Source organism: Struthio camelus, chromosome 3, assembly GCF_040807025.1.
Source record: "Struthio camelus isolate bStrCam1 chromosome 3, bStrCam1.hap1, whole genome shotgun sequence".
Taxonomy (NCBI): domain Eukaryota; kingdom Metazoa; phylum Chordata; class Aves; order Struthioniformes; family Struthionidae; genus Struthio; species Struthio camelus.
In genome coordinates, this window is record NC_090944.1 from 428056 (window position 1) to 452338 (window position 24283).

Consider the following 24283-nt stretch of genomic DNA (forward strand, 5'->3'; position numbering starts at 1 on the left):
ACTTCCTGCCCTGTACCAGGGAAAGACAGGGAAATTCCACTGCCTCGGTGACCCATGGACACTCTCCTGGGAGCAGCAAATGTCCAGTGAGGAACAGAGACACTGGGCCAATGCTGCAGGGCTGAGAAGGCACAGACACCTGGAACTACAGCTCCTGGTATGCCACAGAACACAACGTGGCCAGCAGGTGGGAAACCCGCTGACAGCTGCACCTCCTGCCACCTCGAGAGACACAAGATGGTCTCCCAAAAGCCCAGCAGGAGAAGGTAACACCTGCCAGCATGCCCTGCAGATTAAAATGGCCGCCGGGAAAGCTACTGCTGGAAGACTACTCCTCCCGGCATGCAGAGCGAAGCAACATGGCCGCCCGGAAGCTCAGTGCCGGAAGTTTACTACTCCCGGCAGGCAGAGCGAAACAACATGGCCTCCCGGAAGTCCCGTGCCGGAAGACTACTGCTCCCGGCAGGCAGAGCGAAACAACATGGCCTCCCGGAAGCCCCGTGCCGGAAGACTACTCCTCCCAGTATGCAGAGCGAAATAACATGGCCGCCCGGAAGCCCCGTGCCAGAAGACTACTGCTCCCGGCATGCACGGCGAAACAACATGGCCGCCCGGAAGCCCCGTGCCGGAAGACTACTCCTCCCGGCATGGCCCGCAAAACAACATGGCCGCCCGGAAGCCCCGTGCCGGAAGACTACTGCTCCCGGCATGGCCCGCAAAACAACATGGCCGCCCGGAAGCCCCGTGCCGGAAGACTACTCCTCCCGGCATGGCCCGCGAAACAACATGGCCGCCCGGAAGCCACGTGCCGGAAGACTACTGCTCCCGGCATGCCGCGGTCCTCAGCGCTCGGTGAAGCTTGACCCTCGGGCGATTCAGTTCCTTCCCGTCCCAACCACCCTCCCGCCCCCTGACACCCGGACGCCGCCGAGCCCGGAGAGGGGCCCCGCGATCCCCAACCCCGGCCCGAGATTCCCCCGACGCCGCCGGACCGGCCCCAGGTCAGCTCCGACACTGCCCCTGCCCCCACTGCGACTCTCCCAGGCCTTCCTCTGGGATCTCTCCTTCCCCCGCCCCCCCCGACACGGTCCCGGTCTGACCCAGGACCCCTCGGGCCACTCCCACCGCGCAATAAACCAACCCCGCCAGCCCCGACGCCCCCCCGTCCTCCCTCCCCCCGCACCACTGCAGCCCCGACGCCCCTTTTCTTTCCTCCTCCAGCCCCGGTGCAACCCCTTCCTCGCTCCACCCTCGCCCTGGCGCCCCCCTTTTCTCTCCGCTCCTCGCCCCATCACAGCCCTGGCCCCCCTCCTACCTCCCCCCCAGCCCCGGCGCACCCCCTTCCTGACCACTCCCCGTGGCCCCGGTGCTCCGCTCTTCCCCACCGCCCCGGTGCACCGCCATCCCCGGCGCAGTTTCCGCTGGCCCGAGATGCTCCCGTCTGCCGGGACGCGCGCACCCCCCGGCCCCGCTCACCTCCTCCGCGGTGCGGCCGCAGCGCCGGTCCCGGCGGGCGGTGCTCAGAGGCAGCTCCGTTGTCCCAGACCGGCCCCTGCACGAGCTTCCTCCCGACTGCGGCCCCAGCCCCGGCACATGCCTGCCGTGGCCCCCAGCCCCACCTGGGGCTTGTTCCAGCCCCAGGGCCCCCAGCTGCAGCCCTCAGGAACCAGGGGAAGGGAATTACCCTCAGCCCCATCAGGGACAGCTGGGGCTGCCAGGGCAGCAGAGGCACCCCAGCGCCTGAGAGGTGCTCGCTAAAAGCTGAAGGGAGAGCCCTGGGGGGTACAGAGAGGAAAAGGGAGTATTCAGGGGACAAGAGAACAAATCAAGAGGTCTGGGTGCAACAAAAGTTAAAAAAAAGTTACCAGGTGATGATAGAGAAAACAGAGTGACTCTGGGGGCACCAAAAGGCAAAGGCAGGACCCTGGGGCACACCAAAAAGCACCCAGAAAACTCAGGGACAGGGGAGAAAGATAAACAGAGAACTTTGCGGTGTGCTGCAAAACAAACATCGGGCCCCAGGGCACGCGAAAAAGCACACAGAGGGCTTGCCAGCAACCCAAAATGTGAATTGAGGTGTCCTGAGGACCACCAAAGGGCAAATGCAGGGCTCTTGGGCAAACCAAAATTCAAGTGAAGGGCCTTTGCGCACACTAAAGGGGCCACAAGGCATGTCACAGGGCTCAGTGCAGCTGACGCCAAGGTGCCTGCAGGCTCCCCCTTTCCCCAGGAAAACTGTCTCCCAGCACCAGGGACACAGGCCACCGACACATGAGGGACGTTGCAGAGTGCTGAAAGCAAATCTGAGGGCAGTCTGGGGACTTCACACAGCCCTGAAGGGGCCCTGGCTGCCCCCAGGATAATGGAAATCTCCACCAAGAGCCCCAAGGGTCAAGGCAATGCAAGGGAAGTTACCCCGAGCCCTGTGAACAGCACTGGGGTCCCTGGGAACCGCAGGGACCCCCAAGAACAAAGGATGTGGGGACCAGCTCCCAATCCCAGACACAATGTGTAACCTCCTCCCCTGGGCATCATCTTCAGGCAAAGCGACGGCAGGAACCACAGACACGAGTGCAAAGAGTAAAGCAACTGTTTATTGTTTTACTGCGCAGAAGCAACACCTGGGAGGGAGTTTGCCATGGAGCTCAGTGCCAGCATGCTTCCCCTTACCCTGTGACACCTGAAGAGTCATCTCCGCACCAGCGTTCGTCGGTCCTTTGGGGAAGGGTCAGCTCCTGCTGCTGCCCTTGACGCGGCAGGCGTCTGAGTAGCTGACAGCCTATCCCCTCTACTTTTTCCTTCAGGGATAGGATTCAGCTCTGACAGGTGAGAAGATCTTTGATCTCTGATCCTGCCTGTCTGCACTACTGCCCTACCCCAGACTAGAGCCCTGCAAGACACTTTCACAGCTCTCACCTCACCTGTCACATCACCACTCTCAGTGCGATGGGCCTGCGCCTTATCAAATCCAGACCTCAGGTCAGTGCACAAAGCTGAACGCTGGGAACAGGGGAAGGTTAGGAACCCCAGAGAAGGGTTTGCAGCCTGCTGCTTAGGCTTCGGGGCTTACAGTTTATTATCTAAGGATTCAGCCCTTGTCATTTATCAGTAAGGCGTAAGCCCTGAACCCTAAGTGACAAACTGCAAATCTTGGAACCCAAGTGGTTGCTTTAAAATTTACGGATGAGGTTGGATTTTAAATCCTGCGCCCTGATCGCTAAGTCAGCAAACTGTAAACCCTGACTGATAAAGACAGCCCCACAAAATAAAGTAATAAACCATAGCCCCTGAGTGACAGACCCTCAACAACAAACTAAACAATAAACCTCAAGTGAAAAACTCCAAACCCTCAGCTTTAAGCAAGAAACACCAAAGTACACATGAGCTTGCAAGTTTTGCCCACAGCTTAAGAAGTTTCCCCTTCATTTAGAAGTACAGCAGAACAGGAAGATATGCATCAGAATCACGTTACAGTTGCTGTTTATAAGCTTGGTCTTAGCCACCATTCAAATGTGAGCACATGCAAGAATCGCTCCACAGGACTGCAGTAAGCTGCACTTCCACTGAACCTACCTGAAACATTGCAAGCGCTTATTCAACTCCATTACAGACAATTAATATTTTTGGTCCCCTCAGCTCCATGGGCAAACATCCACAGCCAGTGACTCCAGCAACCACCTAGGGGACAACCACCTTCCACCTCCCAGCCCTGCACACACACAGTGCAGCCCCAAGACTTAGCTGCGTCCACGCTGCAAGTCAGAGCTCGACCTTCATGGCCAACCACAGATCTCCGCAGAGCTCCCAGCTGTGACACCGCTCCTTCGACTGCCAGACTATGCTTCAGCACCTGCAAAGAAGCCAGAACAGTTACTGAGATGCCAGGCAACTGCGCAGCCCTCCTAGAACTACTCCCTTGTCCAAGGCCCGTAACTGTTCCCACAATTATGACTGACCCTCTACACTGCTCCAGTCACTCTCTCAGGCTCCGTTTTATCGCAAGGATGTCACGGCAGCCCTCACATACAGTCAGGCTCGCTCAGGCACTCGGCCACCTCCAGCCTTCGGTAGATGGTCCTCCTCAGGGAAACTGTGCCGCTGACGGACACTCTCAGAAAGCACTGTCCAGCCAAGGCAGGATAAAAACTAAGGCCTCCAAAAACTCCAAACTCTGGAGACTGAGCTGATGGGAAACTGACTCTGGCCTGGACAATGACAGAAGAAGGATTTTGCTTCACTCGTTCAGGCTGCCTAGCATGTGGCCCAAGTTAGACAGACCGTGCTGGAAATCCCTGTGACGTGACAGCGTGTTGGAAAGCAGAGCTGAGCACAGGCTCCTGGAAGAGGAGCAGAGTAAGGCTGATGTAGGGAAGACAACAGTTTGCATAAAGTCAGAAAACAGGGCTCAATGCCAGCGACACAATCACGACTCCAACTGCACCGCGCAGCAGCCCTGTCTGCGCACAGGCAGACAAGACACAGTAACTGCAGACTGCGCTGACGTGTAAGACGGACAACAGCAGCTCCAGACTGCCCTAGCACACCCTGCCCTACCTGCACCTGTCCTAACACCCGAATACTCAGAGCCTCTGCTAATCTCTACCACATGCTAATGTCTACCACATCCCCCCACAGCATCTTTGGCCCATTAGTGCTCCCCCACTGCACATCCGCAGCCCCATGCCTCTGCACAGAGTCACTGCAGGGGTATCTGACATGACCTGAACCAGGCAGATTGATGGGACCCTCTGGTTGCTACTGATCGTCTCTGCCGAGCACCAATTGCCTCTTGACACCTTCCACACCAGACAAAACACAAAGGAATGATGAACCTTCAGCTGGACAGAGGGACAGGGAGCAGAACAGAAGAAAAGAGGGATAGAGAGCTTGGCTGACAGATGGAAAAAGAAAGAGAAGGATAGAGACCTAGCCCCAGGGTCAGGGCCCTGGACAAAGGAAGAGAAAAAGAGGACAGAGGGCCAGACAGGTGGAGGGCTGGACAGAGGACCAGGGAGCAGAAGAGAGAAAAAGAGGGATGTAGAAGTGGACAGAAGAATAAAGAGAGGAAAGGAGGGAAGGGGAAGAAGACAGAGGGACGGGAAGCAAAAGAGAAGGGTGGAGAACCAGACAGAGGAACGGGGACTGGAAGAGAGGGAAAGGGAGCCAGTCAGAGCAATGGGAAGAGAGTGAGAAGGACGAAGAGCCAACCAGAAAGGTGGAGAGAAAAAAAAGAGGGAGGGGAAGTCAGACAGAGAGATGAGATAGAACAGGGGAAAAGAGGGATAGGGAGACAAATAGATGGATGGGGAGCTGAACAGAGGGACAGAAATAGAAAGAGAAGGCTGGAGAGGGGGAGAGAAGGCTGGAAAGGTACAAAGAGACAGACAAGAGCAGCAGAGGGATGGGGAGCTGGACAGAGGAACAGCGGGCAGGTAGTGGGACAGAGAGGGGAAAAGGATGATGGAGAGCTGGATAGAGCGATAGGGAGCCAGTCGGAGGGAGGAAGATATTGACAGAGGGATGCAAAGAGTACCAGAGGGATGGGGAACTGGGCAGGGCACTGAGTAGCTAAACAAAGGGACGGGGTATCGGACAGAGCTACGGGGAAAGAAAGAAAAAGATGGAGCGCTGGACAGAGGGACAGCGAATGGAACCAGATGGATCCAGACAGCCCGGAACAGCCCTCAACACGCTCCAGTTCCACTCACCTGCTGAGCTGCAGAGCTCTCTGTGTACCGCTGGGCCCAAAGTCCACTTGGGCACTGCTGTGTGGAGGACCCGCAGCCACACCGAAAGGCACGTGGAGGCCACTTGTGGGCCTGCTTGCCTGTATCCCTATACCTCCAGAGTGTCTGTGTCTGCAAGAGCGAGGGTGCACCCACGGGCCCACTATTCCCCTCTCTCCTTGGCTGGTCCATGAATTGTGGCTTATTACTCACAAGTCCAGTGAGGATGCAGCCAACCTTCCTACAGCCGAAGTTCTTCAGCAGGACCACGCAGAGAATCTTTCCACTGGCATTTGGATTCTCCTGGCCGCTCTTGACACGCTGTAACTTACAAAGGTCTGAGCGCGGTAGCCTGTAGTTCTTCATGGCAGCATGTAGTCGATCCCCGATGTTCTGAATACCTAAGATTAACACAATTTATAAACACAAAAATACTGCCGCTATAGGGTGTACAGTCAAGCTACAATTTCTGCCACCAAAGAAAACCCCTCCGTGTCTGCCAGAATGAGCCATATGCATCAGCGCCTATAGCTCAAGGCTAGCAACCCCTCCCAGGTGACGTTCTTCTGGCAGGCTGCGTGTCTGAACTCCTCCGTCTTGCCTAAGAGTCTCCGCTGGGACATTATAACTTTGTCAGCCAGCACTTGTTGATGGAGGCACGGTAAAATCCATCATCCTCCGAAAGTATAAAGCAAAGCAAAAAAAAAAAAAAAATCAGAGCTCTGCAGAAAATCATAAGACAAACCCGTTTATATGCACAAAAGCAGATCTAATATACACACAAGCAAAGCAAACGAGCACAGGCAAGCCACAAATACCGCTTCCCCCAACTCCCCTTTTGGAAGCCATGAAGACACTTGGGTTGCTGTGAAAGGGAAGTTAGACTAAGTAGCTCCTAGAGCTTAATCTTTCAGAAGCCTTCTGTGTCCACATTTTTGGCACAACCACGCTCTACCCCTCATTCAATTCAGATGCACAGAAGATGATCCGCTTCTTGGTACACTTGCACTGTAACTCCCCCCTTGTTAAGATCAGTGCCCACTGTCCCACTTAGACAGAGGATACTCTGCTGCCTATTTATTTCCCTGACATGAGCTAGTTTAGAGGGAATTGAGCAGATTGGGCTGCATCTGGGCTGATAAAAGGTAAAAGTCTCAAAGACAGTTACAGCCCAGATTGCTTCTAAACAGTCTTTCTCACAGCCAGAGAGTTTCTGTTCGGGCCTCAAAGGGGATGTAAGGATGATGCCACTGGCACCCACTTTCCCTCTACTGCTCTTTTGCAGCAGCGCTGCTCCCATGGAATCAGTAGATGTGGGAATCCTTACTGAAAAAGGCTTGCCTTGTCCTGGGAATTTGAGGGCAGGAGATTTTACAGCCGCTTCTTTCAGTTGAGTGAAAGCAGCATCATGTTCCTTGTTCCAGCTCCATTCCTGACTCCTTTCCCGTAATTCCCACCGTGGTCTGCCGATACCACGCAAGTTATATTAACACTGCCGGAGGAAATTAAATCCTCCTAAAATTGCCCTAAAGTTGGAACTGACAAGAAAGAGTCTTAATTTCATAAGGGTTTAACCTTTTTTCTAGCTACTATATTCCTGTTTCCCCAAATACCATTGCCATATCAGGAACCTGGGGTTGCACCAATTGAGCCTTCCTGAAATTCACCTCTTAATTTTACAATTCAGATACTTCTCTCTCACTCTCACTTCCTCTTCGGGAACTCTGGTCACTTGACTATCATTCCCCTATGATAATAAGTTGCTGTCTTGTAGCTCTTAAAATATGATGCTTCATAGATACATAAAGTCACATGCAAAGAAATATGTATGCAGCATACTTTTTGTAACACGTGCAGACCTTCTGTTATATGTTGGTGATCTGTTATCCTGATCACTATTCCTAGGGATCCTTCCTCAACAGGAGGAATGGGGTTTCCCTTTTGGGGAGATGGAGACAGCTTTCAGTTGGTTCCATTTGATTTTATTACTTCAGCTTGCTTGCGTTTTCCTGGTCTGTTCAATTTCAGCCATAGCAATTACTCTAACAAGTATTATATCTTTTCCTTTTTGTATACGGATATAAGATAACAACCAAAGCAAAACTGAGGCAGATACAGTTAACAATATCCAAAAGGTAAGAACGGGTTACTTTAGTCCTCAGTGCCACCCCCGGGAGACAGAAATAACAGGGATTTGTTATAATAGTTACCTTAGTTACCCATAGTAGAACACCTCCTTCTGTAGCAGTTTCTGATGATATTAAGGGTCCATTAAGCTTCATTTTTGCTTCCCTGTTTCATCCAGTCCATTAGGTATTAATCACAAAAAACTGCTTGTCCATCTTTTCTCTTTGTCAGCATTTGCTATCATTGCTTCCATCTCTGTAACAAACAGATAAACTTGCATTTTACCTTCAATGAAACACTTACATTTGTGCATGTTCTTTTTCTCTTTACCATGTTCTTTTTTTATTTTCTTTTCCTTAAAGGAAAGGTGCTATAACAGCACTTGGCATCATACATTACAGGGTAAACAGTTTGGTAACAAAACATACAGCAACTAGGGCTAGGTTATTAGACAGGCAGGCACATCACCTAGTACACACCTATGCCATCTTCCATGAAACCTTATTCTGGTTCACTGTTATTGTACCATTCAATATCCTTTCTCAAACCCTTGTATACACGTGCTTAACCAACAATTCTCTCAGTCTTTAACTACATGGAAGAATGACAGCACTTAATTTGCCTGCCTCTGTTTCAAACCTGTTACCTTTTTGATACATCTCCTAGATTATCCCTCCTGTACTTGGATGCTTACCTCAGAGGCGATGACCAAAATGAACAACTGCATCATGACGTCTAGCTGCTTCTCTTCAAGGTGTCCCCCTTCAGTGGGCCACCCTACCAAACAAACCCGAAAGACTGATGAGGCCATGAGGGTACCAGATTTTTGGACCACTTCTCAAAGGTTTTCAGGGTGACTGACTTAACCACTTCTCTTCACGTTACTCAAAGCTACATTCATCTATTACTTAGGACTAACGTGTTTCTATTTTAAGAGAAGATTGTTGTTTCAACTTTATAGTTCATAATCTGCTATGCATCATCTCTAGCCCCTTCCGCTTTTACAGAACTTTTGGTAATTACAGGTGGTAATTAATAGCACCCATTGCCTATGGGCTGGAGTAAGACATTGCTCCTTCTCTGAGAACGTGCCTAAAAGCCAGGCTGTTTTCTGTAGCATCACTGGGGCTTCCCATAGCCCCTCACTGTTCTCCTAGCTTTTTCCTGAGCCTTTTAGTGTTTTAGGTTATCCCTTAGCCTGCAGTTCTATGTTAATATTCTCCTTAAGCATTGTGCACAGCACTATTATCTCAGACCAGCCACACTTAGAGAGTCCTCTTGCACATACAGAGGGCTCGGTGGTGAGGAAAAGAGAGAAAAATCCATTTGTCATCTGTGCATCCACCCATCAACATTCTTCAGCAAGAAGCACTGTAAATTCCCTCTTCTCTAAAGTGGGAAGGAGTCAAGGGGGAGACACAGATCACACCCGATATGTATTAGAACACCTTTTACAAATTAATCTGTTAATTCATAAATTAATAAATTAATTTAAATTATTAAAACCAAGGTACTATTTAGGGGCAGCTGTAGAGGAGGGAGGACTCAGCAAGGCTCAGCGGGGGTTACAGTCAGTTGGTGCCCGGGTTGGCTGGGGCCCACAGTCTGGGCCCGCAGCTGGGGGAGGCCTCAGGGTGCGGGTGCCTGGGAGTACTTTTCCTCTGTTCACCTTCTCATTTCCCTAGCTACAACTCTCAAGTAAACGATCTCGGCGCTGCACTAACTGCACCTGGCTCAAAGTGACCTTAAATCGGTTTGGTCCGGTAGCTTTAAGCTTCCTGGCGACTTACCAGCACCCTCGGGCAGGCCTGCCGCGACGGGAGCCGTCCGCCCAGCGCCGCTCCGGGGCCCGCCAGCCTCGCCGCTCCTCCCGGCCGCCTCCGCAGGGGCGAGCGCCCGCCCCGGCCGCGCCAGGGAGGAACCGGGGCCCTGAGGGCGACACACGGCAAAGGGACGGTCAAACCCGCGCTCCCGGCTGACCCTGGGCCGCGCTGCCGGCGCCAGGCCCGAGCCCCCTCCCCAAACCTCGCCCCGCACCTCCGCCTCCACGCAGCGACGGCCCCCGCGGGCAGGAACCGCCCGACGCCCGCGGCCGCCCGAGGGGACGCGCTCACCTCACCGGGGCCCCCAGATCCCCGACTCCGGGCGGCCTCGGCCCGCACCCGCCGCCGTCCCAGCGAAAACTCCGTCCCTGCGCGCCGCCATGCTGCTCCCCGCCGCCGCGCATGCGCAGCCCGCGAACGGGGCGCGGCAGCGCCAGGGGCCCGGCTCTCGAGCACCGCGCATGCGCCGGCTCCACCCCGAGCGGGAGGGGAGGGGAGGGGGGAGGAGGGGAGCGGAGGGAGGCGAGGGAAGGGGAGGGGGGGAGGAGGGGAGCAGCGGAGGGAGGCCAGGCGGGGAAGAGCGCCCCCGCGTGCTCCCGGCGCGGGGCTGCAGCCGGCCGCTCCCGCACGCGCACTGCAGCCCGCCGCCCCCGCCGCGGCCCCGCGGGGCTCGCGCTCAGCGGCGGGCGATCCGGGGCTGCTCGGTCCGTGCCCGAGAGCCCGGCGGGGATCAGCGAGCGGGCTCCGGTGCTGCACCGGTGTGAGGGCACCGCGGAGCAGCGCCGAGGCGGCACTGCCCGTCCCCGCGACAACAGGAAGGAAGCACCAGTACGGAAAAGCACTCTGCGCTGCGGGTCTGTGAGCACGGGGAAGGGGCGAGGAGCACGGCCCCTTCGCTTACCCGTTAGCGACACACGGCGGAGTAGGGGCGAACACGGTGACCGGCACTGCGCGGGTGCGGGCCGGCTGGCTGTAGTATTCGCCGTACGCCGGCGAGGGCAGCGGCGGCTGCAGAAGTGGCGTGTCGACACCGGAGGGCAGCAGTGAGCAGGGGAAACCGAACGCCCATGCGAGCGCCTTACCCCTGCAGTACCGATTTCTGGCCAGCCGAGGGCAGCAACGAGCCACGCCGAAACCACTGCGCCTGCGCCCCGCTTCGCCTGCAGTACCGATTTCTGGCCAGCCGAGGGCACCAACGAGCCACGCCGAAACCACTGCGCCTGCGCCCCGCTTCGCCTGCAGTACCGATTTCTGGCCAGCCGAGGGCACCAACGAGCCACGCCGAAACCACTGCGCCTGCGCCCCGCTTCGCCTGCAGTACCGATTTCTCGCCAGCCGAGGGCACCAACGAGCCACGCCGAAACCACTGCGCCTGCGCCCCGCTTCGCCTGCAGTACCGATTTCTCGCCAGCCGAGGGCACCAACGAGCCACGCCGAAACCACTGCGCATGCGCCCCGCTTCGGCTGCAGTACTGATTTCTGGCCAGCCGAGGGCACCAACGAGCCACGCCGAGCAAGTGCGCATGCGCGCAGCGGCTGCCTGCAGTACCGATTTTTCGGGCTGCAGTACCGATTTCTGGCCAGCCGAGGGGACCAACGAGCCACGCCGAAACCACTGCGCCTGCGCCCCGCTTCGGCTGCAGTACCGATTTCTCGCCAGCCGAGGGCACCAACGAGCCACGCCGAAACCACTGCGCATGCGCCCCGCTTCGCCTGCAGTACCGATTTTTCGCCAGGCGAGGGCACCAACGAGCCACGCCGAAACCACTGCGCATGCGCCCCGCTTCGCCTGCAGTACCGATTTTTCCGGCTGCAGTACCGATTTCTGGCCAGCCGAGGGCACCAACGAGCCACGCCGAAACCACTGCGCCTGCGCCCCGCTTCGCCTGCAGTACCGATTTCTGGCCAGCCGAGGGCACCAACGAGCCACGCCGAAACCACTGCGCCTGCGCCCCGCTTCGGCTGCAGTACCGATTTCTCGCCAGCCGAGGGCACCAACGAGCCACGCCGAAACCACTGCGCATGCGCCCCGCTTCGCCTGCAGTACCGATTTTTCGCCAGGCGAGGGCACCAACGAGCCACGCCGAAACCACTGCGCATGCGCCCCGCTTCGCCTGCAGTACCGATTTCTCGCCAGCCGAGGGCACCAACGAGCCACGCCGAAACCACTGCGCATGCGCCCCGCTTCGGCTGCAGTACTGATTTCTGGCCAGCCGAGGGCACCAACGAGCCACGCCGAGCAAGTGCGCATGCGCGCAGCGGCTGCCTGCAGTACCGATTTTTCGGGCTGCAGTACCGATTTCTGGCCAGCCGAGGGGACCAACGAGCCACGCCGAAACCACTGCGCCTGCGCCCCGCTTCGGCTGCAGTACCGATTTCTCGCCAGCCGAGGGCACCAACGAGCCACGCCGAAACCACTGCGCATGCGCCCCGCTTCGCCTGCAGTACCGATTTTTCGCCAGGCGAGGGCACCAACGAGCCACGCCGAAACCACTGCGCATGCGCCCCGCTTCGCCTGCAGTACCGATTTTTCCGGCTGCAGTACCGATTTCTGGCCAGCCGAGGGCACCAACGAGCCACGCCGAAACCACTGCGCCTGCGCCCCGCTTCGCCTGCAGTACCGATTTCTGGCCAGCCGAGGGCACCAACGAGCCACGCCGAAACCACTGCGCATGCGCCCCGCTTCGCCTGCAGTACCGAATTTTCGGGCTGCAGTACCGATTTCTGGCCAGCCGAGGGCACCAACGAGCCACGCCGAAACCACTGCGCCTGCGCCCCGCTTCGGCTGCAGTACCGATTTCTCGCCAGCCGAGGGCACCAACGAGCCACGCCGAAACCACTGCGCATGCGCCCCGCTTCGCCTGCAGTACCGATTTTTCGCCAGGCGAGGGCACCAACGAGCCACGCCGAAACCACTGCGCATGCGCCCCGCTTCGCCTGCAGTACCGATTTTTCCGGCTGCAGTACCGATTTCTGGCCAGCCGAGGGCACCAACGAGCCACGCCGAAACCACTGCGCATGCGCCCCGCTTCGCCTGCAGTACCGATTTCTGGCCAGCCGAGGGCACCAACGAGCCACGCCGAAACCACTGCGCCTGCGCCCCGCTTCGCCTGCAGTACCGATTTCTGGCCAGCCGAGGGCACCAACGAGCCACGCCGAAACCACTGCGCATGCGCCCCGCTTCGGCTGCAGTACTGATTTCTGGCCAGCCGAGGGCACCAACGAGCCACGCCGAGCAAGTGCGCATGCGCGCAGCGGCTGCCTGCAGTACTACGCTGTTCGTAGCTGAGGGCCGCAGGGAGCAGTGTCGGGGCGGCGCGCATGCGCGAGGCGGCTGGTTGGCTGGCAGGCTTTCATCGCTCGAGGGGCACCACGGAACCGATGCGTCCAGGACGCATGCGTTCGTCGGCTGGCTGCACTATTGGGGTGGCATCACCCGAGGGCAGCATGGAGCACATCTGGAGCAGTGCGCATGCGTTCATCCCCTGCCTGCAGTACCGGTTCGTAGTCACTTGAGGGCAGCAGGGAGTAAGCGGGTCGCCCCCCAATGCGCATGCGCCACTCCGCTTGCCGCAGCCGCGAGCCGGTCTGACCCAGTGCGCATGCGCGACCCCGCTGGCCTAGGCCGGCAGCGGCCGCCGCCGCTCCCCGCACCCTCCGGTCGGGCCGCCCCGACCCTTTCGTACCCTCCCCCCGGGCACCTGTGTCCTGCAGGAGGAGACGGTGGCGGGGACCTCACGAGCACCCCGTGTCCCGGCGGCGGTGCAGCACCGGGGCGCAGCAGCGCCGAGGGGTGGTGGCGGTGGCAGTCGCGCCTGGGGCGAGCAGGCCTCGGGTGGCAGGGCGCGCCGGGTGCCCGCAGTCAGGGCCCAAGGCAAGGGCCCCAGCCGGGCCTCGTCCTCGGCCTCCTCGGTTTCTGGCAAGCGTGCTTACAGCCGTTTTTCCATCCGGACAGGGAAAAGAGCCTCCTGCCAGTTCTGCTCCTGACTCTTCCAGAACCTCCCACTGCGGTGCTCTGCTGCTACCAGAAAAGTGACGGATACGCCGCTCTAAGAAACACAACCCTCTTCCTCAGCACTAATGGGAAGGACCCTTTATTTCACACAGAGCTTTAACCTTTCTTCTTCTGTCAGCGGGCCGTTTCCCCAATTACAGTACCTTTATAATGAGCCTGGCGTTGCGCTGTGTGCTGTGCACCAACCGGCCTTGAATCCTGTCCCTTCCAGTCAGTTTTAAGGCTCAGGCACCTCGCTCTCACACCTCTTCGTCCGTAGCTCTGCCCACCACAGCACTGTCCACGAAAGGTAATGCCTTTCCTACCTCTCTGCAAGCAACCCGTCTAAACCGTCTCTGACAACGACCACGTGTTAGTGCAGGCACACTGTGAAACCCCAACCAGACCTGAGGAAAGGTGTACTGTTTCTCTCTCCATGTGAAAGCCAATCTGTAAATCGATTTTTCTCTAGTGAGGGGAGTGACCAGGAAACAGCCACTTGTTATCTTGTCGCTTACCAACACCCTTGGGTGCACGAGGTACATCACAGCTATCCTCCCCGGGACGCCGCGCAAAAGTCCTTCTCGCGGGACAGCCTGCCTCCCCACACCTCCAGGCCATCTGCATCTACACGAGCGAGGGCACACGTACAAGTCTGCTCTGGGGAGGAACCTCAGCCCTAAAGGCAGGAATTAAAACAAAGACAGGGAGAGGCAAACATGTGTTCAGGGCAGACCCTGCCCTGTGCCCGCACGGAGCAGAGCACTGTCAGGCCCCTGAAAGCCCGCACCCTTTTCTCCCCGCAACGCATGCCTTGAGGTGGGCCGGAGAAATCCAGGCACCCGCAGCCACCCCAGGGACACCCTCGCCTCTCTGGTTCTGCTGAGCCCTCAGCGCAAGGTGGTTCCGGCCCTTACCCGCCACGGGCAATGAGTGCTGCCGCCTACCAGGAGAAACGCATTGCAAGGCAAAGCCTCCGGAATCGTCAGCGGGCGTATGACCGCCCCCTGGGTTTCTTCTCCTCTTCCTCTGCTCTCGAGGGAAGCTCAATAGCTAGTCCGCTTCTTCCTCCCTTTGCATGTCTAGAGCACCGGCTTATCGACTGCTCTCAGCTGCCTCCTGCGACGCGACGTTAGCGCTAGAAGCACATCCACCGTGTTGCTCGGTATTGGCTCAGAAAGGCGTTTGTTTACTAAAGGTAAGGAAAAGGCAAGAGTACTCCTGGGGAGAACACACGTATATGAACGCAAGCACCATATGAGGGAGGTCATATGCAATGGCAACACAATCTCTGCTTTACGCTCAGTTATGACAGTAAGGCAGTAAGCCAAACGAATACTAGTTTCAAACTTTCAAAGCAACGAACTTATAGAAACAACAACAAAAAATCCAAACTGTGATGAGGATTTCCCCAGAGTTAGCCCAGAAATACTACAAACCACAATAACATATTTGCTTCCCCTCCAAAGGGTTGCAGCTGCATAAAGAGATACCGAGTTTGCCTTTAATCTCTGCTTTATTCAAAAAGGGGAGGGTGCTGACACACAAAGCCAGAAGGAAGGCTTCTCAGGGGAAAAAAAGCCAGAAGCTTGTAAGCGGCACAAAAAAAGCTTTACAAAGGGGGTGGGGGGTGGGGGGTGCAAAAAGCCCAAAAGATAGAAGAGCTTAACAGAGTGAACTGGTGGTGCAAAATTGCAAAAGGAAGGATCGAGGGGCAGCAAAAAAGAAAAGGAAAAGGAAGGGATGTTGTGGGCTGGGCGAGGGAGAAGAAACAATTCAGGGTTCTGTGGGGACAAGATGGTGAAAGGGAGGACCTCAGGGGCAAAAAGAACCTCAGCGGAGGAACCTACAAGTCACAAAAAGCCAAACTCAGGCATCCGCAGAGCACAAATACTTGACAGGAGGGATCGGGGGAGAATGAAAGGCCAGAAGGTGGGCTCTGGGGTGCACATAATCCAAAGAGAGGTACCTTTCTCAGCACTCATCACGGCAGCACTCCGGCCTCTCCCCGTGCTGAAGATGGGCTGTGCCAGGATTCGCCGTGTCCCCGCGATGCCATCCAGGGCCCATTTACTCACAGCTGGCTCCTTCCCCCCTCTGTCCACACCAAACCCTGACCTGCTTCGGGACAAGAAAGAGCAAAATAAGTGCCAAAACACTGCAAAATGGGTAAATTTGGGGGTAATGGGGAGGGCAGAAGACCATGGGGGACCCTAGGAACCCATCCAGAACGCATAAGTATTGCTAATAATATTAAAAAGCTGCTTATACTCCTTGTTTTCTTCCCAGGGATTTTTTGCAAGCATATTCTAGATGAGATTTAAAAGGACAAAATTCCATAAAATTTGCAACCCCTAAACAAGCAATGACCTTACTCATTTAGCACTGTCAACCTCCTGCCTTTCTGTTTGTTACGCAAAGTAGATAGTCAAAAGAGAGCTCCGTGACAGTCTGCGCAGTTTTGAAGATTAAACACAAGGGATGTTTGCACAGAGCATCTCTACCACACTAAAGCATGAAAACATCAGCACTCTGATCATCTTTCGAGGTACTGCAGTCAGCAAGCTCAGAAGGCTCGTTCAGTTTCTAAAATATCTGGACTTTTCGAGTAGCGATCGCAGCTTAAAGGCTCTTATTGTCAGAAAAATCTAGTGGCTTGATTACTACAGGTATTATTAGCGGAAGCACACAGCCTTTTAAAAAGGGCAGATACTGTCTTTTACGTTTCCAGTGACTCCTCAGAATTCTCATTGCTTTTCATTAGGAGTCACCTTCAGCCGCAAGAGCGTTAAAAAGACCAAATACTTTGCTGTCAGGTCAGAACTTTCTGCTTCCTGGGGCCTAAAGGGACACGCGATTGTCTGCTAAAACAGGTACTAAACCCCCCAAAAGAGAGAGGGGAAGTCGGACAGAGAGATGGGATGGTACAGGGGAAAAGAGGGATAAGGAGCTGAACAGAGGGATGGAAACAGAGAAGACTGGAGAGGTGGATGGAGGGCTGAAGGGGCAAAGAGAGGTACGAAGAGGCAGATAGACAGAGCAGTTGGGGGGGGGGGGGTGGTGGAGGGATGGGGAGCCAGGCAGAGGGACAGCAGGCAGGTAGTGGGATCGGGAGAGAAAGAGGACGACGAAGAGCTGGACAGAGCGATAGGGAGCCAGTCAGAGGGATGGAGAAGCAGACAGAGGGAAGCAGGTATTGACAGAGGGACGGGAAGAGTACAAGAGGGATGGGGAGCTGGGCAGAGCAACGAGTAGCTAAACAAAGGGATGGGGCACCGGACAGAGCTATGGGGAAAGAAAGAGAAAGATGGAGAGCTGGACAGAGGGACAGGGAGCAGAACCGGATGGACCCAGGCAGCCCGCCCGGGACAGCCCTCGACCCGCTCCAGCCCCGCTCACCCGCCGAGCGCTCTGCACACCGTTTTCCCCAAGTCCGCCTGTGGGCCTGCTTGCCCGAATCCCTGCGCCTCCAGAGCGCCTGCGTCCGCGAGAGCGAGGGCGCACGCACGGGCCCACACCGGGGAGGAACCTTGCACTCCGTCACGCCCTTTTACTACTGCTTGTGCATCAGCCCCTTTCAGACCGTCACGTGCGCACGCTTAACCCCCCAAATTCTCTCAGCCCTTAACAACTTCCGTACTCACGGCACCTAGCTTTCCCACGCTCTTCCCCGTCTTGTTTGAAAACCCTCCCAGAGCTCTTCTGTACTTACGTGCTTCCTTAAAACAGCATCACCGAAATCAACAAAACGGGTCGAGCGGCTCCTCCTCAGGTTGCTGGCCCTCGGAACACTATTCTGCAAATGAATCAAACCACCAAGGTCACCGGGAGGTTCCTGTTTTGGAGCTTCCTCTCCCCCCTCCCGCTCCCCCCCCCCCCAAGCTTTCATTACGGTTCCCTAACCTGGGCAAACGCAGGTCCTCCCTTAAGCACTGCAACAGTTTTTATTCTGGGGTCCCAAGTTCCCGTTATTACTTGCTGCTAGGCAGCAAAGCAAGGCGAGGACAGGTCGGGTCACAGGTTACCCATCTAGCCATCCTAAATTCTCATTTCAGGCCTCGCCGGTTACTCCGGGTAAACAGACCAAAATAAAGCTCCAGACAGGCAGGTGAGGCTTCACACAGACCTTGCGGGCCTGCTAGCGCCAGCGATGCCATAGCGACTGGGCTACCAGTCGCTACTCCCCCCTCTCCTTTGCTGGTCCACGAAGCGTGGCTCACGGGTCACGGTAAGGACGCTGCCAACCTTCCTACGGCCGAAGGCTCCTCTTCGGGACCGGGCAGAGAACCTTTCCGCTGGCATTTGGATTCTCCTGGCCGCTCCTGACACGCGATAACTGACAGAGGTCTGAGGGCAGCAGCCCGTAGTTCTTCACGGCAGCATATAGTCCTTCCCCAATGTTCCGAACGCCTAGGATTAAGGCAACGCATAAACACAAAAATACTACCGCTATGGGGTGGGTGTAAAGCCAAGCTACAATTCCTGCAGCCAACGAAAACCTCTCCGTGTCTGACAGAACGAGCCACGCGCATCAGCGCCTACGGCTCAAGGCCAACAACCCCTCCCAGGCACCGTTCTTCTGGCAGGCTGCGTGTCTGAACTCCTCCGTCTTGTCTGGCACAGGATAACTTTGTCAGCCAGCGCTTGTCGCTGGGGGCACGGTAAAATCCATCGCCCTACCAAAGCATAAAGCACAGCAAAAAAGCGGAGAGCACCGCAGGAAATTTTTAAGAAACCAAACTCGTTTATAGGCGCAAAAAGCACACACACTAAGACACACGCAAGCAAGGTCAACGATAGCATGCAAGGCACAAACACCGCTTCCCCCAGCCCCCGTTCTGGTCACTATGACGACCCTCGGGTTGCTGTGAAAGGGAAGCGGGACTAAGTAGCCGCTAGAGATTAATCTTTCGGAAGCCTTCTGCGTCCACATTTGTGGCACAACCGCGCTCTGCCCCTCATTCAACTCAGACACGCAGAGGAAGATCCGCTCCTTGTAACGCTTGCGCAGCAACCCACCCCCCGTTACGCTTCGTGCCCGCTGTGCCACTTGGAGAGAGGATGCGCTGCTGTCTACTCGTTTCCCTGGCATTAGCTGTTCCAGAGGGAATTGAGCAGATCGGCCTGCATCTGTGCCATCAGAGGCAAAAAAAAAAAAAATCTCAAGGGCAGCTACAGCCCAGATTGCCGCTAAGCAGTCCTTCTTGCAGCCGGAGAATTTCTGTTCGGGCCTCAAAGGGGATGGATGTAAGGATGCTGCTGCCAGCACCCGCTTTCCCTTACCGCTGTTTTCTAATGGTGCTGCTCCCGCGGAAGCAGCAGACGTGGAAAGCATTACTGAGAAAGGCTTGCCTCGTCCCGGCAACTTTAGGGCAGGAGATTTTTTACAGACACTTCTCTCAGTTTAGTGAAAGCGGCGTCGTGTTCCTTGCTCCGGCTCCGTTCCCGACTCCCTCCAGGAATTTCCGCCACGGTCTGCTGATGCCCGCAAAGCTATCTTACCACTGCTGGAGGAAATTAAATCCTCCTAAAAATCGCTCCAAGTCGGAACTGATGAGGAGGACCCTAAATGCCACGAGGCTTTGGCCTTACTCCTATCTCCCCTCTTCCTCTTTCCCCAAATACCATGGCCATGTCACTAGCCTGGGGTTGCACTAACTGAGCCTTCCTGAAATCACTCTCTTAATTTTACAATTCAGACACCTCTCTCTCCCCTCGCTTCCTTCTCGGTAACTCTGGTCACTTGACTATCATTCCCTTAAGATAATAATTTGCTGTCTTGTAGCTTTTAAAATATGATGCTCCATAGACACACGAAGTCTACACATGCACAGAAACACACGCACGCAGCATACTTTTTGTAGCGCGTACAGACCTGTGATATGTTGGCCATCTGTTATCCTGATCCCCATCGATGGCGATCCTTCCTCACCAGGAGGAACGGGCTTTGCCTCTTTGGGAGACGGAGGCAGCTTTCGGCTGGTTCCATTTGATTTCATTCCTCCAGCTCGCTTACGTTTTTCCGGTCTCTCCAGTTTCAGCCGCGACAATTAATCTACAAAGCATCGCATCTTTCCCTTTTCATAGATGCATGTAAGATAGCGACACCAAACAGAAACACCCAAAGCAAAACTACGGCAGACACAGCTAACAGTAGCCACAGGGTAGGAACGGGTTACTTAGTCCTCAGCACTGCCCCTGGGAGACAGAAATAACAGGCGTTTGTTATCACTAGTTGCCCACGCCAGAACACCTCCTTCTGTAGCAGTTTCTGCTGAGGTGAAGGGTCCGCTAAACTTCGTTCCGGCTTCCTTGTTTCATCCGGTGCCTTAGGTATTAATTGCCAAAAACCGCTCGCCCGCCTTTTCTCTTCGTCAGCTTTTGCTATCGTTGCTTCCATCCCTGTAACAAACAGGGATTGTTAAACTTGCGTTTTTACCTCCAATGAAACACTTAAATTCACGTGTGTTCTTTTTCTCTTTACCATGTTCTTCCCCCCCCACCCCGCCCCGTCCTTAAAGGAGAGGTCTTAATACAGCGCTTTGCATCACGCGACGCGTTACAGGGTAAACAGTTTGGAAACATTACATACGGCCGTTAGGACTAGGTTATCGGACAGGCAGGCACATCCCCTAATGCTCACCCACGCCATTGTTAGAAAAGGGATTTAATTTAGCTGTAGCCCAACTTAGCACTAGTGCCTGAAGTAGACGAAGGCTGCGGGCGTGAACTGGAAATGAGCTCGAGAGACAATGCTGAGGATGCGACTGCAAACCCAGCTAGAACCAGCCCTCAAAGATACAGCACGCACTGGACAGAGGTAACTTCAGGTAAGATAAGGCACCGTGAAAACAGGAACATAGCAACCGTCCCGGGATGCAGACGTGAACCAATCAAAAGGGAAGAGACCACCGACTCCAGTACACAAGACTGGAAGAGACTGTCGCTGGCAGGTGGGGAAATAAGACTGTAAGGAGTAGAATTACTGGCAAATTTCTTTGTTCGGGGTCCTTCCCCAGAGGCACCCAGCTCGAGCTGTTACTTTGCTGTACCAGCGTTTAAACAGATAATTAATTTTGCTGCTAGACGTCCGCGAGACTCTGCTCCTCAGAAACCTAGGGTCGAACTGTTTCCATAACGCCACCTTCCACGACAGCTTATTCGTTTTTATTCCGGTTTGGTGTGATTGTACTGTTCAGTGTCCTTTCTTGAACCCTCGCGTACGCGTGCTTAACCGGCAAGTCTCTTGGTCTTTAACTACGTGGAAGAACGACAGCGCTTCATTTGCCCGCCTCCGTTTCAAACCTTTTGTTGACACGGCTCCTAGATTCCTCCCGTACGCGGACGCTCGCTTCAGAAGCGATGCCCAAAGCGAACAACTGGATCACTAGGTCTAGCTGCTTCTCTTCAAGATGTCCTCCTTCAGTGGGTTACCCTGCCAGACAAACCAACAAGACCGATGAGGCCATGAGGGGATCAGACTTTTGGATCGCTTCTCCAAGGTTTCCGGGGTGACTGATGTAACCGCTTCTCTTCGCGTTACTCAAAGCTACGTTCCTCTATTACTTGGGACTAAACCGTTTCCGGTGTCAGAGGGGCTTGCTGTTTGTTTCAGCTTTACACGCAGTCCATAATCTGCTAGGCATCATCTCTAGTCCCTTCCGCTTTCACAACACTTTTGGTAAGTAAAGGTGGTAATTAACAGTACCCATCGTCCTATGGGCTGGAGGAGCACCTCTCTCCTTCTCCGAGGACAAGCCACATTTAGAGAGTCCTCTTGCACGCGCAGAGGGAAAAATCTGTTTGCCACCTCTGCATCTATCTGTCACCGTTCGTCACCGAGAAGGGCTGTAAGTTCCCTAAGGAACTGCTCTAAGGAGAGCAGAAAAGAGGAGGCGTCAGGCTGCTGTGCCACCGCTGGAGACACCCACACCCCCGTGCAGCATACGAGCGCCTGGGCAGACGTCAGAGGCAACAGGGGACCCATCGACACATACCGGACTGGGGAACCCCGTGGCTTCGGGGCAGCTGTGCAGGAGGGCGCGGGGCTCAGCGAGGCTCAGCAGGGGTTACAGTCAGTTGGTGCCCGGGTTGGCTGGGGCCCACAGTCTGGGCCCGCAGCTGGGGGAGGCCTCAGGGCGCCTGGGCGTATTTTTCCCCTGTCCACCTTCTCGTTTCCCTAGCTACAACTCTCAAGTAAACGTTCTCGGCGCTGCACTAACTGCACCTGGCTCAAAGTGACCTTAAATCGGTTTGGTCCGGTAGCTTTAAGCTTCCTTGCGACTTACCAGCACCCTCGGGCAGGCCTGCCGCGACGGGAGCCGTCCGCCCAGCGCCGCTCCGGGGCCCGCCTGCCTCGCCGCTCCTCCCGGCCGCCTCCGCAGGGGCGAGCGCCCGCCCCGGCCGCGCCGGGGAGGAACCGGGGCCCTGAGGGCGACACACGGCAAACGGACGGTCAAACCCGCGCTCCCGGCTGACCCTGGGCCGCGCTGCCGGCGCCAGGCCCGAGCCCCCTCCCCAAATCTCGCCCCGCACCTCCGCCTCCACGCAGCGACGGCCCCCGCGGGCAGGAACCGCCCGACGCCCGCGGCCGCCCGAGGGGACGCGCTCACCTCACCGGGGCCCCCAGATCCCCGACTCCGGGCGGCCTCGGCCCGCACCCGCCGCCGCCCCAGCGAAAACTCCGTCCCCGCGCGCCGCCATGCTGCTCCCCGCCGCCGCGCATGCGCCGCCCTCCGCGCATGGGCCGATCGCGAACGGGGCGCGGCAGCGCCGGGGGCCGGCTCTCGAGCACCGCGCATGCGCCGGCTCCACCCCGAACGGGAGGGGAGGGGAGGGGAGGCGGGGAGTGGGAGGGACGGAGGGAAGGGGAGGGGGCGAGGGGGGGAGCGGGAGGGGGGCCAGGCGGGGAACGGCGCCCCCGCGTGTTCCCGGCGCGGGGCTGCAGCCCGCCGCCCCCGCCGCGGCCCCGCGGGGCTCGCGCTCAGCGGCGGGCGCCCCGGGGCTGCTCGGTCCGTGCCCGAGAGCCCGGCGGGGATCAGCGAGCGGGCTCCGGTGCTGCACCGGTGCGAGGGCACCGCGGAGCAGCGCCGAGGCGGCACTGCCCGTCCCCGCGACAACAGGAAGGAAGCACCAGTACGGAAAAGCACTCTGCGCTGCGGGTCTGTGAGCACGGGGAAGGGGCGAGGAGCACGGCCCCTTCGCTTACCCGTTACCCAAACACGGCAGAGTAGCAGTGAACACGGCGACCGGCACTGCGCACGTCTACGACTGCTGGCTGCAGTATTCTCCGTATGCCGGCGAGGGCAGTAGCGGCTGCAGTACTGGTCATCGACACCCGATGGCAGCAGTGAACACTGCAGAGCAACTATGGAGCTGTGCACAGTTTACCTGCAGTACTGGCTTGTCGAAAACGAGGGCAGCAGTGAGCATGCTGAACCCCATGCTCATGGGAGACCCGCTGGGTGCAGTACAGAATTTTCACCACTAGGTGACAGCAGTGAGCAACGTTTAACCAGTGCGCATATGCGCGTTATTGATGCAGTACTGCTTTTTCGACACTCGAGGGCACCAGTGAGCAGTGCGGGACCAGAGAGTGTGCTTACGAGTAGGACAGCCATGTCAAGCAAAGATGGCTAGAATAAAAATACTCCCAGGCACCCTGAGGCCTCTGCCAGTCCCAGGCACAGACTAGGCACCAGTTAACCCGGGCACATGTGCGACGGCTGGCTGCAGTGTCCTTTGTATGCAGGCGAGGGCGGTAGTGGCTGCAGTACTCGACACCCAGGGACAGCAGGGAGCACGGCGAGGCCCGTGCGCGTGTGCACCCTCCAGTACAGTACTGATTTTCTGACACGCGGGGGCAACAGAGAGCAAGGGGAACCCAGTACGCATGCGTACGCCCTCTGGGTGCGGTACTGCTATGTCGATACTAGAAGGCAGCAGTGAGCGGTGCGAGAACATTGCGCGTGCGCCCCCCCGTTTGCAGTACCGCTATTTCGACGCGAGGGCAGCAGTGAGCAGAGCGCGACCACAGACTGGTGACGAGTAGGACAGACAACAGCAGCAGCTCCGGACTGCCTTACCACGCCCACTCGTCCTAACAGCCGAGTACTCGGAGCTTCTGCTGATCGCTGCCTCCGGGACACCTTCCCCAGGAGTCTCTTCACTGTCTACCACAGCCTCCACGGCATCTTTGACCCAGTAGTGCTCCCCCACTGCGCATCCACAGCCCTGTGCCTCCACACGTAGAGCCACTGCAGAGGTGTCTGACATGACCCAAACCAGGCAGATGGATGGGCCCATCTGTTTGCTGCTGATCATCTCTGCTGAGTGCCAATCACCTCTTGGCACCTGCATAACCAAAAAAAAAAAAAAAGGGAATGACGGTTATTGAGTACGGCACTGCGCAAGTGGCGGTGTGCGTACGTGTGCGACGGCGGGCTGCAGTACTGGGTTGTATTCAAGCGAGGGCAACAGTGATCACGCCGGCGCCACTGCGCATGCCTGATCAGTCTCGCTGTATAACCTGATTGTGATCAAGGGAGGGCAGCAGGGAGCCAAGGGGCGCCACGGCGCATGCGCGCGCCTCCATGCAGCAGTACTGCGTAGTG

General features: G+C 56.7%; 1 protein-coding gene across 12 annotated transcripts; it reads right to left on the bottom strand.

Annotated features, from left to right (window-relative positions):
- Positions 1–2576: 2576 nt before the first annotated feature.
- LOC138066639 (uncharacterized) lies at positions 2577–22386 on the bottom strand. Of its 12 annotated transcripts, none has more exons than XM_068936544.1 (11): positions 22283–22365; positions 21959–22097; positions 20657–21105; positions 19546–20072; positions 17916–18080; positions 17383–17466; positions 15640–15791; positions 7937–8108; positions 7586–7664; positions 5709–6127; positions 2577–3850 (listed from the first exon to the last, which is right to left on the bottom strand). In XM_068936544.1, exons 8-11 carry the CDS (start codon positions 8006–8008, stop codon positions 3605–3607), a joined length of 816 nt encoding a protein of 271 aa, XP_068792645.1. In that variant the 5' UTR covers positions 8009–8108; positions 15640–15791; positions 17383–17466; positions 17916–18080; positions 19546–20072; positions 20657–21105; positions 21959–22097; positions 22283–22365; the 3' UTR covers positions 2577–3604. The 12 variants fall into 12 exon arrangements, 6 of the variants coding, with proteins under 6 accessions (XP_068792645.1, XP_068792646.1, XP_068792641.1 ...); XR_011139922.1 differs by lacking the exons at positions 7586–7664; positions 7937–8108 and adding exons at positions 9644–9782; positions 10578–14862 and having other exon boundaries at positions 3464–3850; positions 5940–6127; positions 22283–22386; XR_011139924.1 differs by lacking the exon at positions 7586–7664 and adding exons at positions 9644–9782; positions 10578–14862 and having other exon boundaries at positions 3464–6127; positions 22283–22386.
- Between the last annotated feature and the right edge of the window lie 1897 nt (positions 22387–24283).